Source organism: Passer montanus, unplaced genomic scaffold (assembly GCF_014805655.1).
Source record: "Passer montanus isolate IOZ18808 unplaced genomic scaffold, ASM1480565v1 scaffold1, whole genome shotgun sequence".
Lineage (NCBI taxonomy): Eukaryota > Metazoa > Chordata > Aves > Passeriformes > Passeridae > Passer > Passer montanus.
Genome location: NW_024356504.1, coordinates 405322 through 426614, shown reverse-complemented (window position 1 = coordinate 426614; position 21293 = coordinate 405322). Strand labels below are relative to the sequence as shown.

At 38.5% G+C, this 21293-nt stretch overlaps 1 protein-coding gene across 2 annotated transcripts in view; it reads left to right on the top strand.

Annotated features, from left to right (window-relative positions):
- The window catches only part of HECW2 (HECT, C2 and WW domain containing E3 ubiquitin protein ligase 2), a 105415-nt gene that overhangs the window by 67605 nt on the left and 16517 nt on the right, over positions 1-21293 (top strand). For both annotated transcript variants that reach the window (XM_039699961.1, XM_039700061.1), the window contains exons 15-25: positions 25-127; positions 1146-1242; positions 4742-4825; positions 7013-7122; positions 10558-10678; positions 12676-12789; positions 16410-16562; positions 18585-18683; positions 19830-19959; positions 20552-20698; positions 21100-21214. In XM_039699961.1, the coding sequence (XP_039555895.1) occupies positions 25-127; positions 1146-1242; positions 4742-4825; positions 7013-7122; positions 10558-10678; positions 12676-12789; positions 16410-16562; positions 18585-18683; positions 19830-19959; positions 20552-20698; positions 21100-21214 (1273 nt within the window). The remainder of the gene's footprint in view (positions 1-24; positions 128-1145; positions 1243-4741; positions 4826-7012; positions 7123-10557; positions 10679-12675; positions 12790-16409; positions 16563-18584; positions 18684-19829; positions 19960-20551; positions 20699-21099; positions 21215-21293) is intronic.

The following is a 21293-nucleotide window of genomic DNA, read 5'->3' as shown; positions in this document are numbered from 1 at the left end:
CTGTGGTTGCTTGCACGTTTTCAGGTTGGAGAGGACTCCCGTCATGCAGGACCCCCCGTTTTGCCAAGACCATCCAGCACATTTAACACTGTCAGCAGAGCTCAGTACCAGGATGTGGTTCCAGTGGGTATGTCAGCATCCAGCCTCTGCTGGGAGGAGTTCTCCATCACTGAGGGGTCATGGCAGTGTGCACTGCTGGGGTTTCCATTCACTTGGGATGGCTGGAAGTTGCCATTTTCTGTGATCCTTCTGTCCATCGGCATTTCCCCCCTGTTCACTTGGTACTTTCAGAGCTGGAAGTGTGCAGAACCAAATAAGTGATGTATTTTCCTTTCCTAGCTCACATACTCTGTGTGCTCACAGGATGAACTGAAGCCAGGGAGTCAGGTTGGGTCCTAATTGGACTCCATGTATTCCCAGTGAATTTTTTTTTTTTTTCCCGCCCCCCACAACTTGTGAGCATCTATTTTGGCAGGATTACAGAAAGTGTTAATCAGCCTGGAATTAGCCATTAGCTTAACTTCTGTTCTCAGTTACATACACACAGAGTTACTGACTTCTGTGCCACCATGTACAGAATGTAGCTTGTTAAATCTAACAGCTGTCGCATTGTGCTAAATCAAGATAAATTAATCCGATTAACTCTGACTGGCTCTTTGTACTGTGGCATGTTTACTTGAAAACCTCTGCCTGTTTAAATCCTCCCCCTTGCCATGGACATGGTGTGCATGCCTCACAGGCTCAGCCATTAATGAGGATTTGATATGGGTGTTTCCAATGGCTGCTTAACGTTTGAGGACAGATACAGTGAAAACCAAGGTCTCTGCAATTTTATACTAACAATAAATATTCTGGTTTGATATTAGCTAAGAGTGTGAGTGCTAAAATGTAATAGAAGTTGTTAAGAGAATTATAGCTGTTAGCAGTGGAAAGGATACGTCACAATGAGATTTGGTTCATAATCATAAGTGTGTTTCTTAAAAGACAATAGAATTGGTGGCCTTACATACAAAAGTATTAACCCAATACTTCTAAATTTAAAACTGTGAAGGTGAAGTATGTCATTGTTGAAGACTCAAAAGGAATGTCATGCTTTGCTTTGGGATCTCCTTGTTTCAGCATGATATTTTTGTTAATGTTTTCAGCTTACAATGACAAGATAGTTGCATTTTTGCGGCAGCCCAATATCTTCGAAATTCTACAAGAGCGCCAACCAGATCTTACCAGGAATCATTCACTCAGGTAAGAAAATTAATGAAGTTTGCTGTTCCCATTTCAGTAAAAAAAGCTAATTACAATTACCTACTTTCATCAATTAGCAGTGGAACATAACAGAATGTAGACTTCTGGTGACTTCAAACATATTCATAAAGCTGTGGGAAATAGCTGTTTGCTGTATTTCTGTGTAACAGCCTACGATAAAAGGGTTGAGAAGTACATAGGTAATGTTTAATTATCAAATAAAGGTACCTACAAGAAAATGTTTGGAACAACTGGCATAAGAGATTTGCTGATGTCTTCCTAATGTGCCAAGACAGCTGGATGGCACAGCAAATGTGCCCATTCATTCAGCTGGGAGCATGAGGCAGAATGGCATTTGGATTTGTCCTTATCTTTGCAAAGCACATTTACAGAAAGGCTGTCCTGACCTCATGAGATCTGGAAGTAATCTTACATCTGTCAGAATTTTTTATGTCACCGCAAAATTTACAAAATGGGATATCTACAGATTTTTGCACAGTACAATGAGATCTAAGGAAGGATGATTTTGTTGTGTGGTTGTTGTAATTCCCTCATATGTTTACTTGGAAATGGAAACACCAGCAACTTGGATAGTAGTGACCAGAACTGAAATGAATGTATCTGTTCTTCCTTGGACACTACATTTTAAAAATTGGTTTGATTGTTGGCAGCCTCTCCTGTGCAGTGCTGTGTTCCAGAGGCCTACCCACACTGGCTGGCATGGCAGCCAGCACTGGTACTCATTTTTCTTCTGTTCTGTGTTACTTACTGATCCCTTTTCCTCTGTGTCCTGCAAGTTCCCAAAACTCAACAAGCTGCCCTGTTTTGCAGTTTCCCTGTGTGTAGTATAACAAGTTTTGTGATGTGACTTCTGTGTTAAAGACATGGTTAACCTTCTGAAGAAATCCTAGCTGCCAAACCTGAAAGAACACACTAACAGAATACAAGCTCTCTAGAAAATGCAGCAGAAATCTGCATTCTCAGCATGTCAAAACACTTGTACCCATATCACTGTAGGCAAGTTTTTCCCACCAGGCTTGGTTTGAAATCTGCTGGGAAGTAGTATACAAACAATTTCTGGTTGCTTGTAGTGTTATTGCTTCATATTCTTTTTCCCAGGGTGCTTGATTTCCTTCACTGTGATAGCAATCTGTGTAATTTTCTTCATGAGTGTTGTGGGTTTTTTTAACAAATTAGAGTTCAAATTGCTCACGAGGCTTGTTGGTATTCCCCGATTCTGCTTCTAGTAGAACCTTGCTTCCTGATTACAGATGCAAAATTTCCCACAAACTTGACTTTCTCAAGAAAAGATGGGTTTCAGGTTAAAAATGAAAGATCAGAGGATTTCTTTGTACCTCCTAATTTGCTTGAGATTATATGTCCTTCTGTACATTTACTTTGGAAGGAGACTGAAGGTATATGCCTTAACTGACTTTCTTCAGCAGAATGATTGGGGATTTTAAGGAACATAATTTTATTTTACATTAAATGAGATCGGTCAGAAAAGCCATTCTCTTAAGCTGAATGGTTCCTTCTAATTTTAGTATTGAAGTTAGTAATTTGATTAAGGTAAATTATCTTCCATTATACTTTTCCTATATACTTCTAAAGCTGATGCTTCAATAGCATTTTAATTTGTATAATTAAAAATTAAAATGTTACTGATTAAAATCCCAGTTTTATTTTTCCTGGTTAGTCTTTTAAGACCCTGATTTAGCAAATTATTGGAATCCATGTCTATTTGACACATTGTGAGACTAAGCAACTCCATGGACATTGCTGTAACACTTGATAAATTAAGACCTAACTAAAATCCTTCAGTATAAATGTTTGTGTAATTTTTTTTAATAGCAATTAGTGCAACTGCCAGAAATCTCTTCCTTTGAGGACCTTGGTGCAGTTGAAATGAAATTATGATGATATTAAATATTCTTCTTATTATTAATAATATTATTGTAATTATTACATAGGTGAGGAGGAAAATCAGTATTTGGCCAGTTGAAGAGGACGAAGATAATTTGAAAAGATCTCTGACATTTTCTGTCTAAAATAATTTCATATTACCTTAGAGAAAGAAGAGATAGGAAGTTGAGAGTCTATTAAAATATAAAGTGAAAGTATACTACATGTAGAAAATTGCTGTTCACAGGTCTCATGGTGGAGTAAGAACATTATACTTATCATATCTTTGTTAGGCATGTTGTCATGATTAAATCTTCTTCCAAGCCACTGCTGGTAAATCTGAGAGGCTGCTAGATAATGTAAAGGGCTTCAGGCAAAGGCACCTGTTATACATTAAATATAATTTATATCTTAATGGGAAGTAAAAGGCATATGTATTAAAAAAAACCAAACACTGAAATCACAACTGTCACAGGTAACCCCAGTGATGGGTTGCATTCATTTGGAAGGCTGCACATTAGTTATCCCAGAAAATGTCCTTCTGGTTTCTGGTGTTGCTGCCAACCAAACACTAAGATATATTTTATAATCCATCATTTGTTTCCTCCAGCCTTGCCATTTGGGCACTGGTGTAGAGTGAAGTGGGCTCTGCAAGTGTCTGGATGTCCCTGGGCTGCCAATTGCATGGGGTGTTTTTGACCTTCTTGTCACTGTTGGTAATAGGACACGGGGTAGACAGATCTGTGAGCTGAGCTAATGCTGCTGTTCTCACCCAGAGGTCCTTTCTCTTTGTTTGCAGGTTTTCTCCTTTTAATTTGGGACTAGATTTAGGTTTTACTACATGGGTTTGATTCTTGTTTCTTTTTCCTCTAGAAGTGTAAGGCCAAATTAGAATTTATCTCTACTGTACTATCATACTGATGAAGAAAACATATGAAGGATGTACTTATATTTCAGAATGCAGGGAAAGGCTCTGCAGAGAAAAATAATAAGAATCTGAGAAATTATATTCAGTACAGATCCTAAAATTATGTGTGTTACCATGCTCAGAACTTAGGATGCATAGATTGCACAACAGTGACTAAACTGGGTCTAGGAGAAAGGATGTGTGTGCTTAGATGGAATAGAGGGGAGAAATAATACAGTTTTTTACGAAGATATCTTAAATGCAGTGTGGTATGAAAACACTGGCTTTAAAATCACAAGTATGCATTGTAATGTATGGCTTACATTTGTCCAGAGATTCAGAAGAGGCAGTAGCAATGTCCTCTTACAGTTTTCAGCCTCCTCCTTTGAATTCAGAGACATGGACTTGAGTGTGAATTTGAGGGATTGTTTTTTGGGTTTTTTTTTGGGTGACTATCTGCCAAGAGCATGAGCATTGAAGAGATGAGGGCAGCACGAGCATCCTTCCTCAGAACAAATTAGCTTTTTGGTTGTAGTATTTTATTGCTCACATGGACTTGGTGTGGCAGGGAAAAAAAGTAGGGAAAACCATAATCCAGAGATCTCTGATATACACTGTACTTGTTGCTGTGGTACACATTGATGCCTTATGTGCCAAAGGTAGGTTGAAAGCCTTTTTTTGCTTGCACAGGGAGAAGATCCAGTTCATCCGGACAGAGGGAACACCTGGGCTGGTGCGTTTATCCAGTGATGCAGACCTTGTCATGTTACTCAGGTAGGCACTGCTGCTGCCCATGCACTTGTGGAAAATGCTGGGGCAGCTGCTCAGGAGCTTTCAGGGAGCAGTGTGGGCTGGTGGTGTCACCCAGTCCTTTCCCCTGCACTCCCTGGACTACTTGCAGCTGGGAGAGCTACAGCTCAGGGCTCAGGTTTTATTCTCTTCATGTTCAGTTCTAGATGGTAGTTGAAACTCACACTTTTCATAGCATAATGGAATATGAAAGGCAAGTGCAAGAGCACTGTGCTTGTGATTTTTATGGGTTTGCCCAGACCACCTTTAATTGTCCTGTATCCAGCCCTGATGCTTAGAAAGGTGGTACAGCTCAGACCTTTATTCAACAATGAGCCTTGTGCTACCTTTAGACTGCATCTGTTTAGTTCTGTGCTTTGGGAGGTGTCTGTTTGTAAAGGCACATACTTGAGAGGTGTTTTCATTACTTAATGTCTCTCTTGCCTCTTTACTGTGCTGTCAAGCATTGTCCCCTTCAGTAAAGACAATATTACAGACTTCAGGAAATGGGAAGCTGATTCTTTACTAGTTTTCATTTAAGCTATTAACTCAAAAAATCAGCCAGATTTTTTGCTAAAATTAAACCCTTTTATCTTGATACTGTGTTCTCATCCACTGTAAAAGTGCATCAAGAAATTAATGGGTACCTTTAAAATTGAATCTAATGAAACGGACATTGACTAATTGACATTAGTAGTTGTATTTTGAGGCCAGGTTGCATGACTATAATCCTTTCTGGTCCCCAAATCTCCAAATTATTACAGCTACTAAAAAAAAAATCTCATTTTAAATAGATGTTTGGGCCTTTCTGAAATGTAAATATTGTTTCTTTAAGAACTTAGTTTAAAACAGTTACGTGTAACTTGGAGGAAAACATCACATGGCCATGACTGGAAAAAGAATTGGCAGAAAGGACCCATTTAAAAAAAATCCATGTAAAAAAAGTCTAGATATTTGTCTGATGAAGAGACTTAGTAAAAAACATCTTTTATTTGAACATTGTTTTCATTGCATTGGATAGTATAAGACTGGCTTGCAGTTCTTTCCATAGATCAATTCTTGAAAGTAATTTTTACATACTATCAGAGCAGTTTATTTCTATCATGTTTCACATTCAAAATACCTTTTGATACCAGATCCATTCTGACATTAAATATTCTGTCCGTTTTTGGATTTGCTTGTGTCAAATTTGGGAAAAGACTGAAATTTTAATATATATATATGCATACATACACACACAGAGATGCAGTGATTAGGCTGGAAAATAAGTTTGAGTTTTTTCACTTAAAAAGTTGTGTATCAATAATAGATGAAACCTGAAGTATCTGAGCTTGAACATGCTAGATGTGATACCTGGTTCAGCAGGAGTGTTATTAAACATAAAATGTTATGCTAACAAGCTTACCAGTCAATGCACTTAAGTTCATCAGATGTGATTCTTAATCCTGGAGGCTTAGAATGTTTCTGGATGAGGTTATTGACCCTTTTGTAATGAGAACATTAAAAAAAAAGAGTGGGGTCAAGGATTGTAGCCATGATATTTTATGAAAAATCCTTTGCTAGGATTTTTCTCCTATTCTAGCTGAGAAGCGTCAGAAAAGAAATGTAAACAATTAACTATCTGATGGCTGTGGAATGTGATTTGGACATCGTTTACCAACAGGTGCAGCTTTAATTGGTTCATGTGAGTTGTTTCTACTTAATAACCAATCAAAGATGCAGCTGCTTCAGCCTCTGAGAGTCACAAGCTTTTGTTATCATTCCTCTCCTATCCTTTCTAGCCTTCTGATGGATCCTTTTCTCACTATTCTTTTAGTATAGTTTTAGTATATAATTTTAATATAACATATATCATAATATAATAAATCAGCCTTCTAAAACATGGAGTCAAGATTCTCATCTCTTCCCTCATCCTGGCACCCTTGAACACAACCATAGATGATTAACTATATTTTAACCTTGAGAACAAATACCCAATAGCAGTTACTGCTTTCCAGTACTTTCAAAATCTGCTTGAGGAAATGGCGATAAAATATTTTGTAGCACTCTAAGTGTGCACAGTGGAAATAGGTAAGTGACTACCAAAGAAAGCAGGTTAATAACTAGAGATTTATCCCTAGAAAGTGAAACATGCCATTTATTCAAATAAACATGTTCTTTCCTTTTTGCCAGCTTGTTTGAGGAGGAAATCATGTCATATGTGCCGCCACATGCCTTACTTCATCCTAGTTATTGCCAGTCCCCCCGAGGCTCGCCGGTGTCTTCACCTCAGAACTCTCCAGGTAAGGTGCTCAGGCAAAGCTTGTGCAGGGGCTCCATGAAACCACTTCTCATCCTTGATAAAACAAAGATCTAGAACTATTTTTGAGCAAAGTCAACAGGTCAGACTTGAACCTCTGCCTTGGGCTCACAAGATGCTTTGCTGGGTGTATTGCAAATTCAGGAGTTGGGATTTTGTTCTGACTTGTAAAAAAACATGCAGACTTGTTTCTCACTGATGTGAAACAACTAAGTGACTGCTCGTGCCAGCATCCTGATGCCTGGAGAATTAAAAGCATGGATCTAATAGCTGTACATTAAAATAGCAATGTAATGGGGCTCTGGGGCAATGAGGGACAATTTTATGTATAAAAGCCAGCTTGTTATACTTTAACACAAGTTCAGAACATAGCATACTGCAGCTGTATGGATATTCATGTCAGAATGGAAAGAAACTGATATTTCAGATTCTAACTGAGCTGCAGATCAGAACTAAATTATTGCAAGTATGACAAGTTCCATTTGAAAGCCGTGTTGATAGATGGTGCTATGCTTGGTTTCCTCAAGATAATAGATAAACATATCGGAAGTGGCTTAAGGGGATTTCTACAAATTTGATAACGAAAATATAGATAAACAGAGAACATTTAGGGTGTAAGCAACTCTAGGTAGTTCCAGACAGCCAGAAGTTTTTATCAGAAAAAGAACTGTGATTTTCATGGGCGTTTCCCAGTCCATAATGACAAAAAGCTTTGCCTTTTCATGGAATCAGATTAAATGCATTCATGAACATGTGGTAGCTTTTCCTGTTGTTGGACAAAGGACCTCTGTAAGATCTCTCTGAAGAAACTGTCTGAAGACTTTAATGATCTTATGGCATTCTGCGAAGCAGTGAAATACAGTGTTCACATTTATTAATACTTTCAGTATGTATGTGGTTTAGATAGAACTGTTTCCCTTTATTGAAAAGAAGGGAATGATCTGCATGTATGCATCTTACTTCCAACTGCAAACCTGGCAGTCTTTTATAAATAAAACCAGTTTTGGCTTCCAGAGTTAAGATTTCTTAATCACTGGTACGTGCACCAAAGCATTTTGGGCATAACTTCATTCCAACAAAGTAATTTCAAAATACACTCAGTCTTTAACATGTGATACTCTCATTTACTCACAGTAGCAGCAGATAGTTGAGAATGAACAGTGATGGGTTTAGTCTCATTCTCCCTAAAATTGTAATCTCTCTTCTAGCTCATAGAAAAATATAGAGAGACCATTGAATCTCCCTGTCAGTCTGCAAGCCTGCACGTTTGTGTTGGTGTACAAATGACTTTTTTGATGAGAAATTGTAAATAGCCCATGTTTCTATGGAGGCTCTGTTTTTTCTCATCAGCTAAGCTGGCTGTGCTGCGCTGCACGAGTTGGGGCGTTAAGGATCCATTGTTCAGATCAGCCACAATCACTTGTACTTTCTGTTTTGGAAAAGATGAATAGTCATGAAGCTACTCTTTATATCTGCTTTAGAATATAACCTCTTTGAAAATCAAGTATGATTATCACATCACTGGTGGTTTTTAGCTCTTCCATTAACATCTTTTGTTCCCAAGGCGGAAGTAATCACTATAATTGCCCAGGAATTTCTTGGCATATGCATCTGATTTGCAGTGAGGACTTGTCATGTGCTGACAGAATATTATGATGCTGATCACTGAACCATGAAGTAATGTGTTATCAGATTCATATTTTATGGTACCCTTCAAAAAACCCCAGCTTCCTTGAGGGGTTAACATTAAAGTATATTTTTATTGCTTTTTCCTGGTGACTGCATTTTTGTACATCATTTGACCCAAAGCAAAACAAACAAGAGAGGCAAAAGGCCAATAGTTAAAAGGCTTGTTTACTATTTCTGTAAGTTTTCAGGAGATTTCAGCTGAGTGTACCTTTAGAAGCTCTTGGTGCTCTCAGTAAAAGACGAAAACCACTACAGATGAATCAATGACCATGATCTGTTTTTCCAGAGGGATCCTTCATGTTCCTTTTGGATCCCTGCAGATTCCATGATATTTACTATTCCTCCCACACTTCACTTCAAGCCTGGAACAAGTGCCAAGTTTCTTTCTGGTCAGACAGGTCTTTTAAAGACCTGTTAAATGGCATTCGGTGTTGCTGGTGAGCTCACAGGCTCTCTCTGATCTCTGCAGAGATAGACTCTGCAGCTCCTTCCAGCCGCCACTTCCGCAGGATGTGCTGTCGCCTTCTCGTCAGACCCGTGGTCTTTGTGGCTGCCCCCTTCCCCTGTCTCTGCCCACAGGCTGAACGGATGCACCTCCTCTTGTAGTACCTGAAACCTTACGTTCCCATGCCTTCCCCCACGGAAGCAATCAGTGTTTCTGTATTGGCTTAGCATCATGCAGGGAGCCAAAAGCAAACTTGCACGAGGAACTGAGCTAAAAGATGGAACTCTGCAGAAAAGTGCTGCTAAACTATTCATTTGTGCTTTCAGTGCATTACAGGTGACCACTAGTTCCTGAGAAGTAGTTGGCAACTTATATGTACTTTAGGGCACGAAAAATTTTAAACATCCTCTGAATTTTTTGTGTGGGATGTCTATGCAGCCATGCAGGGAAGGAGTTTAACTGCCTCCTTGGCACCCTGCCTCGCAATTGAATCGGTGGAAGTGATTTATCCAGGGAGGCAGTGGAAGTCTTAATGATGGCCATTTTCAGAATAGATGAGACTAAACATCTAATTTGTATATACTGTGCATGCAGTTATAGGGTATGCCTTTTTTTTTTGGTGTACAGATCTCACCTCTCCTTGCCTTTAAGAAATTGACCCTCAAAAACAGTTTGTCAAAATTAAATTCACTTACATGGCCATCATGTATATTTCTGCAGCCTCAGATTAGAAGTTCCACAAGCTTAAATTTGATAGTCTTTCCATTCTTCCTATATTTTTTTCCTTGTTACTTCCCCAGGGAAAAACCTTCCACTAAGGAATTTCCAAATATTTTCCTTCTTCCTCTTTATGTAGTCAACATGGGCAATGCAGAGTCCAGCCTATTTTTGCTTCATTTCCGAGTTGTTGTTTTTCTGATAATATTGAAACCAGAGCAGAACATTTATCATATGAACTATTATAAAGGTTAGATATAAAGTGTACTTGAAAAACAAAAAGTCTTTCAAGTTGCTCGTGTTGTTTTTAAAATCCATCTTTTGCATTGACCTGGATTTGCTCTTTTAAGATTTACTTTTGAAAGATGATACTATTGGAAGTGAGCAACCAAAAAGTATTGGATGCAGAGCAGATTTGAGGATATGCAGCTTATACTCTTTATAAAGGTGACTGAACCAAACACATACCATGCATACCTTTTGCTATTAAGGAGTCTTTCCAGTAGCAGATGGGACATCCATCAGTTCATGTCACACAGCTCATTCTGTGCCTGTTTCTCCCTGCAGGTACTCAGCGTGCCAATGCCCGAGCTCCAGCTCCCTACAAAAGAGACTTTGAAGCCAAGCTGAGGAACTTCTACAGGAAGTTGGAGACTAAAGGATATGGACAAGGCCCAGGGAAATTGAAGTAGGTTGAAGCATCTCATGAAACTGGATTTCTTTTCAGGCAGCTTGCCTTGCCTCGCATATCTGCAAGCTTCTTCCCATTAGAAGGAATGCAGATGTTACGGTTACCCAGGCATTTCTGGGAATATAAAACCTGTAATAAAAGACTTAATGCCAGCATGTGATTCATAACAGAGGATACAGCAAGTTCTGAGCACCTCTGTGCTTCCTCCAACTATGTTTTTGTACAGACAGTATTACCAATATGGTGCCAAAAAGAGCTTTGGGAAGAGGCCTGCAGGGCAGGAGGCATCTGAATTCTTCCATTATGATATAAACAGTTAGATTTTCTCATATCTTTTTCCACAAAAAAATAATTAGATAGACATATCTTTTGTACATCATTGCCTGTCCTGGTATCACAGCCCTCTTTAATAAAGAGGATTCATACATTAAATGTTGTTAAAGTCTCAGGATTGCCTTAAACTGCTAATATTTTTATTTTAGAACTCTGAATGGTAGAGTACTTGAAGTGAGGTATTCCCTCCTTCATTTATTAGCTAATCATGTGATTATGTGCTGTTATATATAAGAATTGTCCTCACAAGATACTTTCAAAATTTTGTAAATTACCAAGTCTTGTGCCAGTGGTCAAACTCATAGCCATGAGGCACTAGAACATGATTTAATCATTTCCTCTATTATAAAAAAGGGGTTTTCTATTTTTTTTATAATTTCTTTCAGCCAGTCACTTCTCTTATTTTTGCAGAAATCTTGCAAAGCTCAGACTTCATTGATGTGAGCTTGTTACAAGTTTTGCAAAACTGAAATGGGATTAAAATGCTACTGTTTAGACAAGTCTTAAGAGGCAAAGGTTGAGCAGTGTCTGCCTAAAATATAATGAAATCGTAAACAGTTAAAGCCTTATTTATGAAAGCTTTGTCCTGAGTACTTGGGCAAATAACTGGTGTGGAGCTTTGGCTCCCTGTAATAATCTGTTCCATTTCTCACACCCTTTTTTTCCCTGTCCTTTCTTCCCTGACCTATTTGCCATCACACTGTAGATTTTTAAGCTGCAGTTTGACACGTGAATGGAAGTTTTCTCTGGGTTGCTTTCCCAGGCAACAGCACTGACCTGTTCAAAGCAGGGCCCAGCACAGCTCCACTGCTGCCTGGGTCCTGCCCAGGTGCCTGCTCAGTTCCTGGCTCTCCCCTTGCATGTCCTCAGCAGGATGGTCAGTGCAGTCACTGAGCTCTGCAGGGCCAGAGGGGCTTTGCAGGAGCTGGGGTGGGTTCCTGCCTTCCTGCAGGCAGCAGCAGCTGCCATCTGATGGGCACACACAGAAGGCACTATTTGAATGTAGAGCAAGTGAAGTTTCAGGAAACTAATTAAACACATTTTTTTGGCAGAGGATAAAATGTTTGAGTAAGGAGGATTCTTTCACCTCTTATTTTAGATCTTTGACACTTCCTCATGTTCACAATTTTTCTTTCAGAAGGTACATTGCGTTTTCATATGTGATGTTTCAGTGGGGTTTTGTACAAATAATTGCCATTCCTTCTGCACTTCTTGTACCGTCACACAAGGATAATGTAGGGACATGTGTTTCTGGGTTTACCATACTGTGATTTTCCGTGGTTTTATCTTTTTCTGTGTTAAGAGATTGATTTTTATGGAAAAGATGAGATTCTTGCTCACAGTTAAACTCACTTAGGGGCCCAGCTTTACAGAAGGATTTCAGACTTAATGAAATTCAAGCTTTAGGACCTTTCTGCTTAAGACTTTTAAGGAAGAACCAAGGTAGACAAAACAAAACTACTCTTCCTTGTACAAGGGACATTTTATTGAAACATAAGGGAGAGCTTTGGAGAACGGGAGCTTCCTGATCTGAATAAAATTATCCAGCAGAAACAGGTATCTCTGAAATCACCCTGGTTACTATCCTGCTGTGTAAATAGATGTTTCCAAATGGGGTTCATGTTCACAAATTTCTATTTCAAAATAATTTTGCCCTTCAGATTAATCATCAGGAGAGATCACTTGTTAGAAGATGCCTTTAACCAGATCATGGGCTACTCAAGAAAAGACCTGCAGAGAAATAAACTCTATGTCACGTTCGTTGGGGAAGAAGGGTGAGTAAAACAGGGAAGTATTTGTGGCCTGAGAACACAGTGTCTTGCTGCTCCTCTCTCACCAAACTTTTTGTCTAGAGTGAAAAGAGGAAGGGCTGTGCTCAGGAAATGCCACATACAAAAGCCTAGAACATGCAGCTGTTCAAGATGGCTTCTTAAGCATTTTGCAATGTAACATATCTTGCATTTGCAGAAGTAATGTGAATGCTTATGTGAATTTTCCCAGTAGTTGGTGTGTGTTTCAGAATGTTGCTGGGAAAGCAAATTAAAAACCAAACAGCTTTCTTGTGTTATTCATGTTTCTTTTCTCTCAGTGCTGTTGTGTCTCCAGGGCTTACCAAAAGACAGCTGCTATTTGTTGGAGGTAGTGTGCTTCCAGAGTAGGCTCTGGGCTCAGTCCTTAATTTAGCCCCTGTCTGAGGCACTGGGAGCAGAAAGCCCTCAATGCTACAGGAGGTGCTCACTGCCTCTTCAGGCCAGGGCCTGCATCACAAATAAAAGCAACTGGGCTGTTGCCAGTTGTTAAAAAACCCCAAATATTCCCCAGGTTTCAAAGTCACATTTAGAGAATGCTCAGTTTGTGTCTAATGAAATTCTAATATGTTCAGGTTGTGAGATGTGCTTTGCAAAGCAAGATGTGGTTAGATTTCCTTTACAAGTGAAACTGAAACAATGTACTATTTGCTGCTTTTGTCTCTTGATTTGTGACCCCTTTGGCAGGTCTTAAAGCCCACTTGTCTGTTGTTGAAATGCTTCATGAATATGTTTATAAACATTCAAACTTTTATTCCATGATATTCAGAAAACTGCAGCACAGCTCTTGAAATGCTGTAGTGTGGGCTATTGCCATGCAATGTGTGAGTCTTTAAAATGCAAAGTTGTAATAGAAACATCTCCTACAAGATTAGATAAAATTAATATGTCTTTGAAAACCTCTAAATCCTACTGTTTGTTTAAAGTTTACCCTGAAGCACTGAGTGTTAATAAAGATCCAGTGAAGTCTTAAAATAAAGAATGTTTGCAGCTGAGAGCCAAGTGTGGACTTGTTCATATAAATAATATCACCATGCTGTCTGAGGAGAAGCTCAGAACTGGAATGGCAAGGCTGGTGCACAATGAGATTATGCTGTATTGACAAAGGAGGGTGGGGATGCAGGAGCAAGGCCTGCTTTACACAGCCCCTACCAGCCTTTGCTTTCACACCTACAGCCTCAAATCAGATTTAAAAATGAAAGGGAAATTTTTAAAATCATACATGAGATAGAGATTGATCCAGATACACCATACACCATTTCCTTTCATCAGACGTCAGACTTCTGCATTTCACCACTCAGCAACATGAAGAGTGACCTGGAAATGGGGGTGACACCTCCTGTCCCCATTATATCCAGCTTTACATGAGACTCTAGACTTAATGGAAAAGAATCAGTTAATTAGGAGCAAAGTCAAATTAAAATGACGTCAGTCCTTTATTTACACATCTGTATTTTTAATGAAGAAATGATGTGTGCAAACAGTATTGTTTCATCAGAGATGGTGCAAGGATATGTATCACATCCAACCACTCATTTGGCCAGGTGAAGAAAGACAGGTCAGGGTGGAGGAGAGGAGGAATACTGAAAGTTAATTGTTTCCTATTTGCTCCTCCTTTTTTAAGAGTGTAAGTAGGAGTTTGCTTTTGCATTTCTTTTCCTCTTGGTAAAGAGATATAAGTCATAAAGTAATGGGTAAGGAAATGCATAATACAACATTCTAGTAACTATTGATTTATTAGTATATAAAATAGTAAGTGGGGCAACTCAGACATGTGAATGTGATTTCTGTCATAAGTCTCATAATGTGTATCTTCCTCAGATCTTCAGTTTCTATACTCATCAATTGTGATGCTCATTTAATGGTTTTTATACACTCATTCATTTTGGTAACACATTACAAAAACTTAGATAGGAAAAATATGGTTCCTTGTTTTTCCTGAGTTCTTTGAACTACTAGGAGAAGCTGCTTTGCATTTAAGAGTGGTAAATCTGAAGTATTAATGGTGCTTCCTAGGAGACATGAGTCATGTTGCCAACAACATTTTCCTCTCCTGAATATCCAAATGCCCCACAGTTGCAGCTGTTGTGTGGTTGCATACCTCTCGTATGAAGTTTTCTCACCCTTGTGCCAAGCCTTTAATTGTAGGATAAATCTGACTGGCAGTGCAGGACTCTCATGATTGATTTATTTAACATGACTCACAGTAACTGCATACAGAGGGAGCTGTATGGAGTGGCTGATAGTCAAGCACACAGTTTCCTTTCTATCTCAGGATTTCTTAGTGTGTCTGATTATCCCAGAAGTTTGCAAGAGTCTTGCAGGTGACCCTATACTTGATCCTGGTATTCATGCCAAGATTAAGATCCAACAGTTGTCCATGGTATCGAACCATTTTTGATTTTTTTTCCCTCTAATTTGTTGATGGAATCTACCCCTTCTTGCCAGGGTAAGGATCTGTTTCAGTACTTCACTGCTGAAGCTTAACAGAAGTGAAATGCTTCCAAGTGACTGAAGGGAAAATGTTTTTTAATCAGCTGAGGAAAGAGGGTTTGTCCTCAGATTGATAATGGCACCTAGCCTTTACTTCCCTGACAACTTCATCCTCAAAAACAACTCTCATTTGTGGTTGTCTTCTGTAAAAGTTTATGAGCCAAAACATTTGTAGCAGGAGTTCTTTGTGAAAGCTGACTTTCTCTGTGATACTTCTGTCTGTGCATTGTCTTAGTACTTGAGTCAAATATTAAATCTTACATCTATAAAAGATGTATCTTTCTTTTTGTTAGGATTATAATATTCTCTGCTCCCCACTGGAAAATTCCTAGTTTTCCGTTTTCCAACTCTAATAGAGCATTAATGTCATACCTAACTCACTTGACTGGTGACCTGCAGAGTAATGCCACAATTCGGTCTCAGTGCATTGTCAGCAATGAGTTTGTTTATCATTCAGGAAGAAGGGGTTATTTAGATTCATTACTACTGGAATCTTGAAATAGGGGGAAAAAAAGTAGAAAACAACAAATAAAAAAACCCAGCAAAGGAAGTGCACTCTCCAAAAGACATTTAAATGCACTCAAGTTTGGAAGACAGACAAGAAAATTTAGACCAAGAAACATAAATCACTGAAGTAATCTCAGATTATATTGCTAGGGAAAAGACAAATATTATCCCTCCAATTGTCCTATGGTTGCAGTCTGCAAAGACAAAATATGACCATTGTTTATTTTCATTGTTAATATGTCAGATGCAGATAAGTCTGATTTTGGCTCTTTTCATGATTTTTCTGCTCCCTACCCTGGCCACCCCCAATTATTTGGTTATATTCCTGTGGCAGAAAGGCCACTACAGCTGGAGCCAAAGCTTCTTTCTGAGTGCAGCCCACATGGAGAACTTCATTCCAGTCCTCCAAGCTATTCCATTTTAGAATAGTCCCTTGAGAGTTCCACATATTTTTGCATTAGGCAATCTGCACGGATAAGGGTTTTGGTTAAAATCTTACGAAATTTTGATCAAAATATAATGTAAGGAATGTAGATTTAAAAAAAAAAGTTTCTTGCTTCATAGTAATGTCAGGTTTCTCTTTAAAGGTTGGACTACAGTGGACCATCAAGAGAGTTTTTTTTCCTGGTGTCCAGGGAGCTCTTCAATCCATATTATGGTTTGTTTGAATATTCAGCCAACGATACTTACACAGTACAAATAAGTCCCATGTCTGCTTTCGTAGACAATCACCATGAGTGGTAAGAATTATTTTCTTTTGTTTTTCAGACACATTTTCTGTTATTCCTACTTATAGGTTAACTGCTCAGATCTGCTCAGACATTTAATACCGAATCTGATCTTTTGAACCAGCAGCAAGATAATTGCATTTCTTTAGACTTCCCTGATTTTGGTTTCTCTTGTGGTTTTTAAATGATCTTATTTCTCACAAGGTCAGCAAAATTATAATTTGGAACATGTATCATGGGATTGTCTCACAACACAACTCCCTGCATTTCTTGTACATTAGTAGTCATTTCATGAAAGCAGTATTAACCTCTTGTGTATTAGGAAAAAACAAGAAAAAGTAGCAATTGACTTTTTGTCAGCTAAGGAGATGAAGGGAGGTTTCAGGTACATATTACTGTGTAATTTGTTTGAGTCTTCCTGAAGAACACAGAGATCTTCTCAGTGGAAAAACCCCAACATACCTATTGGAAGGAAATCTGTGGTGATATCTTAATTGGGAGTAGGGGGGAGACTGCTGATCACACAGCTTTGAAACAGGCTGTACATTCACCCATGCTTCTGAAATAGTTATCGAGGATTTTTGCATAATCCTATTTTTACAATTATAAGCCAGTTTAAATCACCCTCAGTTGATTTAAGCCATGGCATCACCATAAATCTGTAAAGCTGTGCTGTGACTATTAACAGAGAATTCTGCTGTGTAAGTAGTTGGATTACATTAATAGTGGAATGACAAGTGCTCATCTCTGTAGGACAGATATGCACTGAGTTCTTGTTTTTTGAAGGTCAGTTATAAAGAATGAGCATGAGGGGAATCTCATTATTAATTTTACAAATGAAAAGAGAATTAAGTGGTTGACAGTTCAGTTAGTTGAAGCAGCCTGCCTGTTGAACTCCAGTACTTCAAGTCTCTATTGGAAAGGCAGAAAAGCCTGGCACAGAGGTGAGAGAAAACCCTCATGTGCTGTGCAGCTTCTGCCAACGTTTTTTATTCACACTGGCTTCTGCAGTGCTGGACCAGAGACCTGGGGAATGAAGGAGGCATGACCCCTCTCTCTTTCAGAGAGTGCTGGTTTTGTACAGCCCCAGGGGGAATTCAGAAAATGCAGCTGTGACAAGCAATTTATGCATGGAAAGGGGAAGGCTCTGCATGTCACATCCTCATCTTGCAAACACTGTACAAGCAGGTATAATGAAGCCCTAATTTTTTCCAAGAAAAATGTTGTTAAGGATACATAAACAGAAAGTTCAAGAAACATTTACTTTGAAAACAAACACTAGACTTTAATCTAGTTCTAGAATCGTGGAAGAGCTTTCACAATGGATCTTGATTCTCATGGGAATATTTGCAAAGACCCTCCTATTTCAAGGTTGCTGCCATTTGATCTCACCCCTGGCAAACTTCCTCCTTACACACCCAACAAAATGAAGATAATAAGGGAAGAAGGAGGTGAGAGAAGGAGATTTAGATCCCGTTGACACAGGGCTGGAGAGCACTGCAATACATAAAATATTTCTGGCACTGTTTGTGAAAATATACATAGAACTCCTTAACCACAGTCAGAAGAGGGAGCAAAGAGCCCCTGTAAGTTAGAAAGACAGGCAGCATGAGCTGTCAGCCAGGGAAAGAGTAGAAGAATTTTTGGCCCCTCTATAACATGAAAACAAGTGAATCCTGTAGGGGTGTGAAATAAAAATAGACAGTGGCTATCATTTTGGGAGATAATGCATTTATAAAGTGGCTGCTCTGGCAGGGGTTGATTGGGTTAAATATGGATTTAACATTTTTGAGCAGCTGTAGCTTAGCTATCTGAGGGGTTTTCCACACCCTGCAGTCTTGCTTTTTTATTATTTTTTTCCCTGTGCCTTACTGAGAATGTTAAAGAAACCCAGTAAATAAACAAAAATACCACAATTTAGACATAGCTGTCTGATTTAATAATGCTGTTTGGAAATTCATGCAAGTTTTGATGACAGAGCAGTGTGCCAACCACAACGTTTCAATATCATGACTGTAACCCTTTCTCTTCCAGGTTCAGGTTTAGTGGTCGAATTCTTGGTCTTGCTCTGATACATCAGTATTTGCTGGATGCCTTTTTTACAAGACCCTTTTATAAAGCCCTCCTCCGAATGTGAGTAGAATTGTTCTGTCTCCACTTTTGTTTGGTTCCTTCCCCTATCAGTGATGCCATTTTGTGTGTGGATTATTTATGATGCTGTATTGACAAAGGAGACAGGCCATTATTTCTAATTTAATAAACTGATTTAAATCCATTAATTTTTTGAAAAATTTCCTTGTTTCCAGTATCTCAGAATGTTGTTTGTGATCAGTATGAGAACCTTGTGTTTTGTTTTAGCCCTGTTACCAGCTTTCTTCTAGACTTGAAGATGTACAATGCAGTGCTGTGGGCTTATTCCAGATATTAATAGAGTTCTTATTCTTTTGTCATGTAATGACTCACAGGATAGGATATGAATCACTTCATAACTTAGACTGCACCATGCATTCTCAGAGGTAGACTGATTGTTGGCAATCTCCATTTTGAGGAGCTGTACTTTGATAGACTTCAGACTTTGTTTCCAGGACTACTGCTTCTGTTCTGGCTGGAACAGTGAGGGCTGTGCTTGCTCAGCATGTCTGGAAGCTAAGATCTAATAAACTTAAGGTGCTTTACTTTTATTTAAAAGCTGGTTTTGAAGTCTGGAAGCATTTTTTTTCCTATAAAACATTGCATGTTCTACTAATGGGGAGTAATTAATCCATTCCTACTGCACACACATTTTTAAAACACCTAAATGCTAGCAGCATCATTTTCGTGAGAAGGATGAGGTAAGGGAAAGTATGGTAAGTATGTGGTAAGGTGGAAATCTAAGCAGTTCAACAAATGATGGAGATGAGGCAGTGTAGCTACATAAACAAAAAGGACACTGCTTGCTTGTTTAAAAAATCCTTTAAATTCTTCTATTATTTGAATTATTTGTCTCTTCAATCTGTGTATTTTCATATTTCCGAAATGTGTTTCTCAGGAAACATGGGGCAGACTCCCATTAAGAAGCAATGTGTCTTCAAATTAAATTCTGGAGTTTTGTATATTTACAGAGTTATTTTGTGTTTTACAGTAACTGCTGTTACCAGGCAAATAAACAGAGATTTGAAGTTGTCCTCTTTATTAATGTTTCTCTTGGCTCCCATTCACAGTCTGTTTTGTCTGAGTTTAGTTACTGAGCACAGGCTGCTGCCATCATCTGTATTTGTGTTTTCTTCTTTCTTCTGTCAGACTCTGTGACCTGAGTGACCTGGAATATCTGGATGAAGAGTTTCACCAGAGTTTGCAGTGGATGAAAGACAACGACATACATGATATCCTGGATCTCACGTTTACTGTAAATGAAGAAGTTTTTGGGCAGGTGTGCAAGATTCTTAATTTCCTTGGTGCACTCTATGGCTAGATAAACATTTATTTGGACAGAAGAACGAGTGTCCTTCCATGCTGCTTTGAACTTGTATTTCAAAAATTCCTGCTGGTGAAACCAGTGTTGAAATCTGAGGAGGAATTAATATTTGTAGCAGGTCAAACATGTTTTTCTGGTTCAGGAGATTTTCTGGAGAGTATCCGAAATATCAGAATTTAGGATTGCTTTGCTAGAGGTAGTTCACCTGAATTTAATTGCAGCAAAGTTTCCATTCAAAGGTATTACAACACCTTTGTTAAGGTATTATTCAGAAAACTCCAGTGCTTTAGTCACTGTCAGGATTGTTTCTTCTTCTCAACTTATTCTTCAATCTAATTATGAAGGTTCCTCAGACTAAATGGAATTTAAAATATTGTTTTTAAAAATAATTTTTTGTGTGTTCTCTTACTTAATATATTCCAGTTTGCTAGTCAGGCTTGTTTAGTGATTTTGGAGAATTACTCCAGCTTAAAAATTTAAGTTATTACAATTCCTTCTTTTATCTTTATAATAACTGTGTTGTCACTTGGTCATTTTATGTCCTAAGATCACAGAACGGGAACTAAAACCAGGAGGTGCCAATATCCCAGTCACTGAAAAAAACAAGAAAGAATACATAGAAAGAATGGTGAAATGGAGAATTGAGAGAGGAGTTGTACAACAAACAGAAAGTCTAGTTCGTGGTTTCTATGAGGTAAGAAACTCCAAAATTAAATTTACTTTCTTTCTCCTTCCAAAATATTTTTCTCCTTGTATACATTTCCAAAATACAGGGTCCCAAATATAGTCAGAAGTGCCCTTGCAGTTACTGGAAGAGGAAGGGAGTGTAAAAAAATTTTTTTTAGTAATTTATGTAAAGACTGTGGTTATGTGTCTACTTTGCACTGGACAATACTCTCAATCACTGTATGATTAGCATTGAATCCTTGCTCTGTTTCTTCATTGGGTCTCTGAGTCTAGTTTGTTTAAAAAGACAAAACCTGAATCCTGAATTACATGAAATGATACCTGGTAAATACCTTAGTAGCAGATTTTATGGGGAGGCATGAATCAGTACATGAAGAAATGATGCTATGCATTTTATTTCTTTCACAGGTGGTTGATGCAAGACTGGTGTCTGTATTTGATGCTAGAGAACTGGAACTGGTTATAGCTGGAACAGCAGAAATTGACTTGAGTGATTGGAGAAATAATACAGAGTACAGAGGAGGTAACTTGAATTTTGACTTGTTCAGTGACAGTGTCAAGGGCTCTGGATCTGCCTAATTTTCAAGACAGTAAAGAACCAT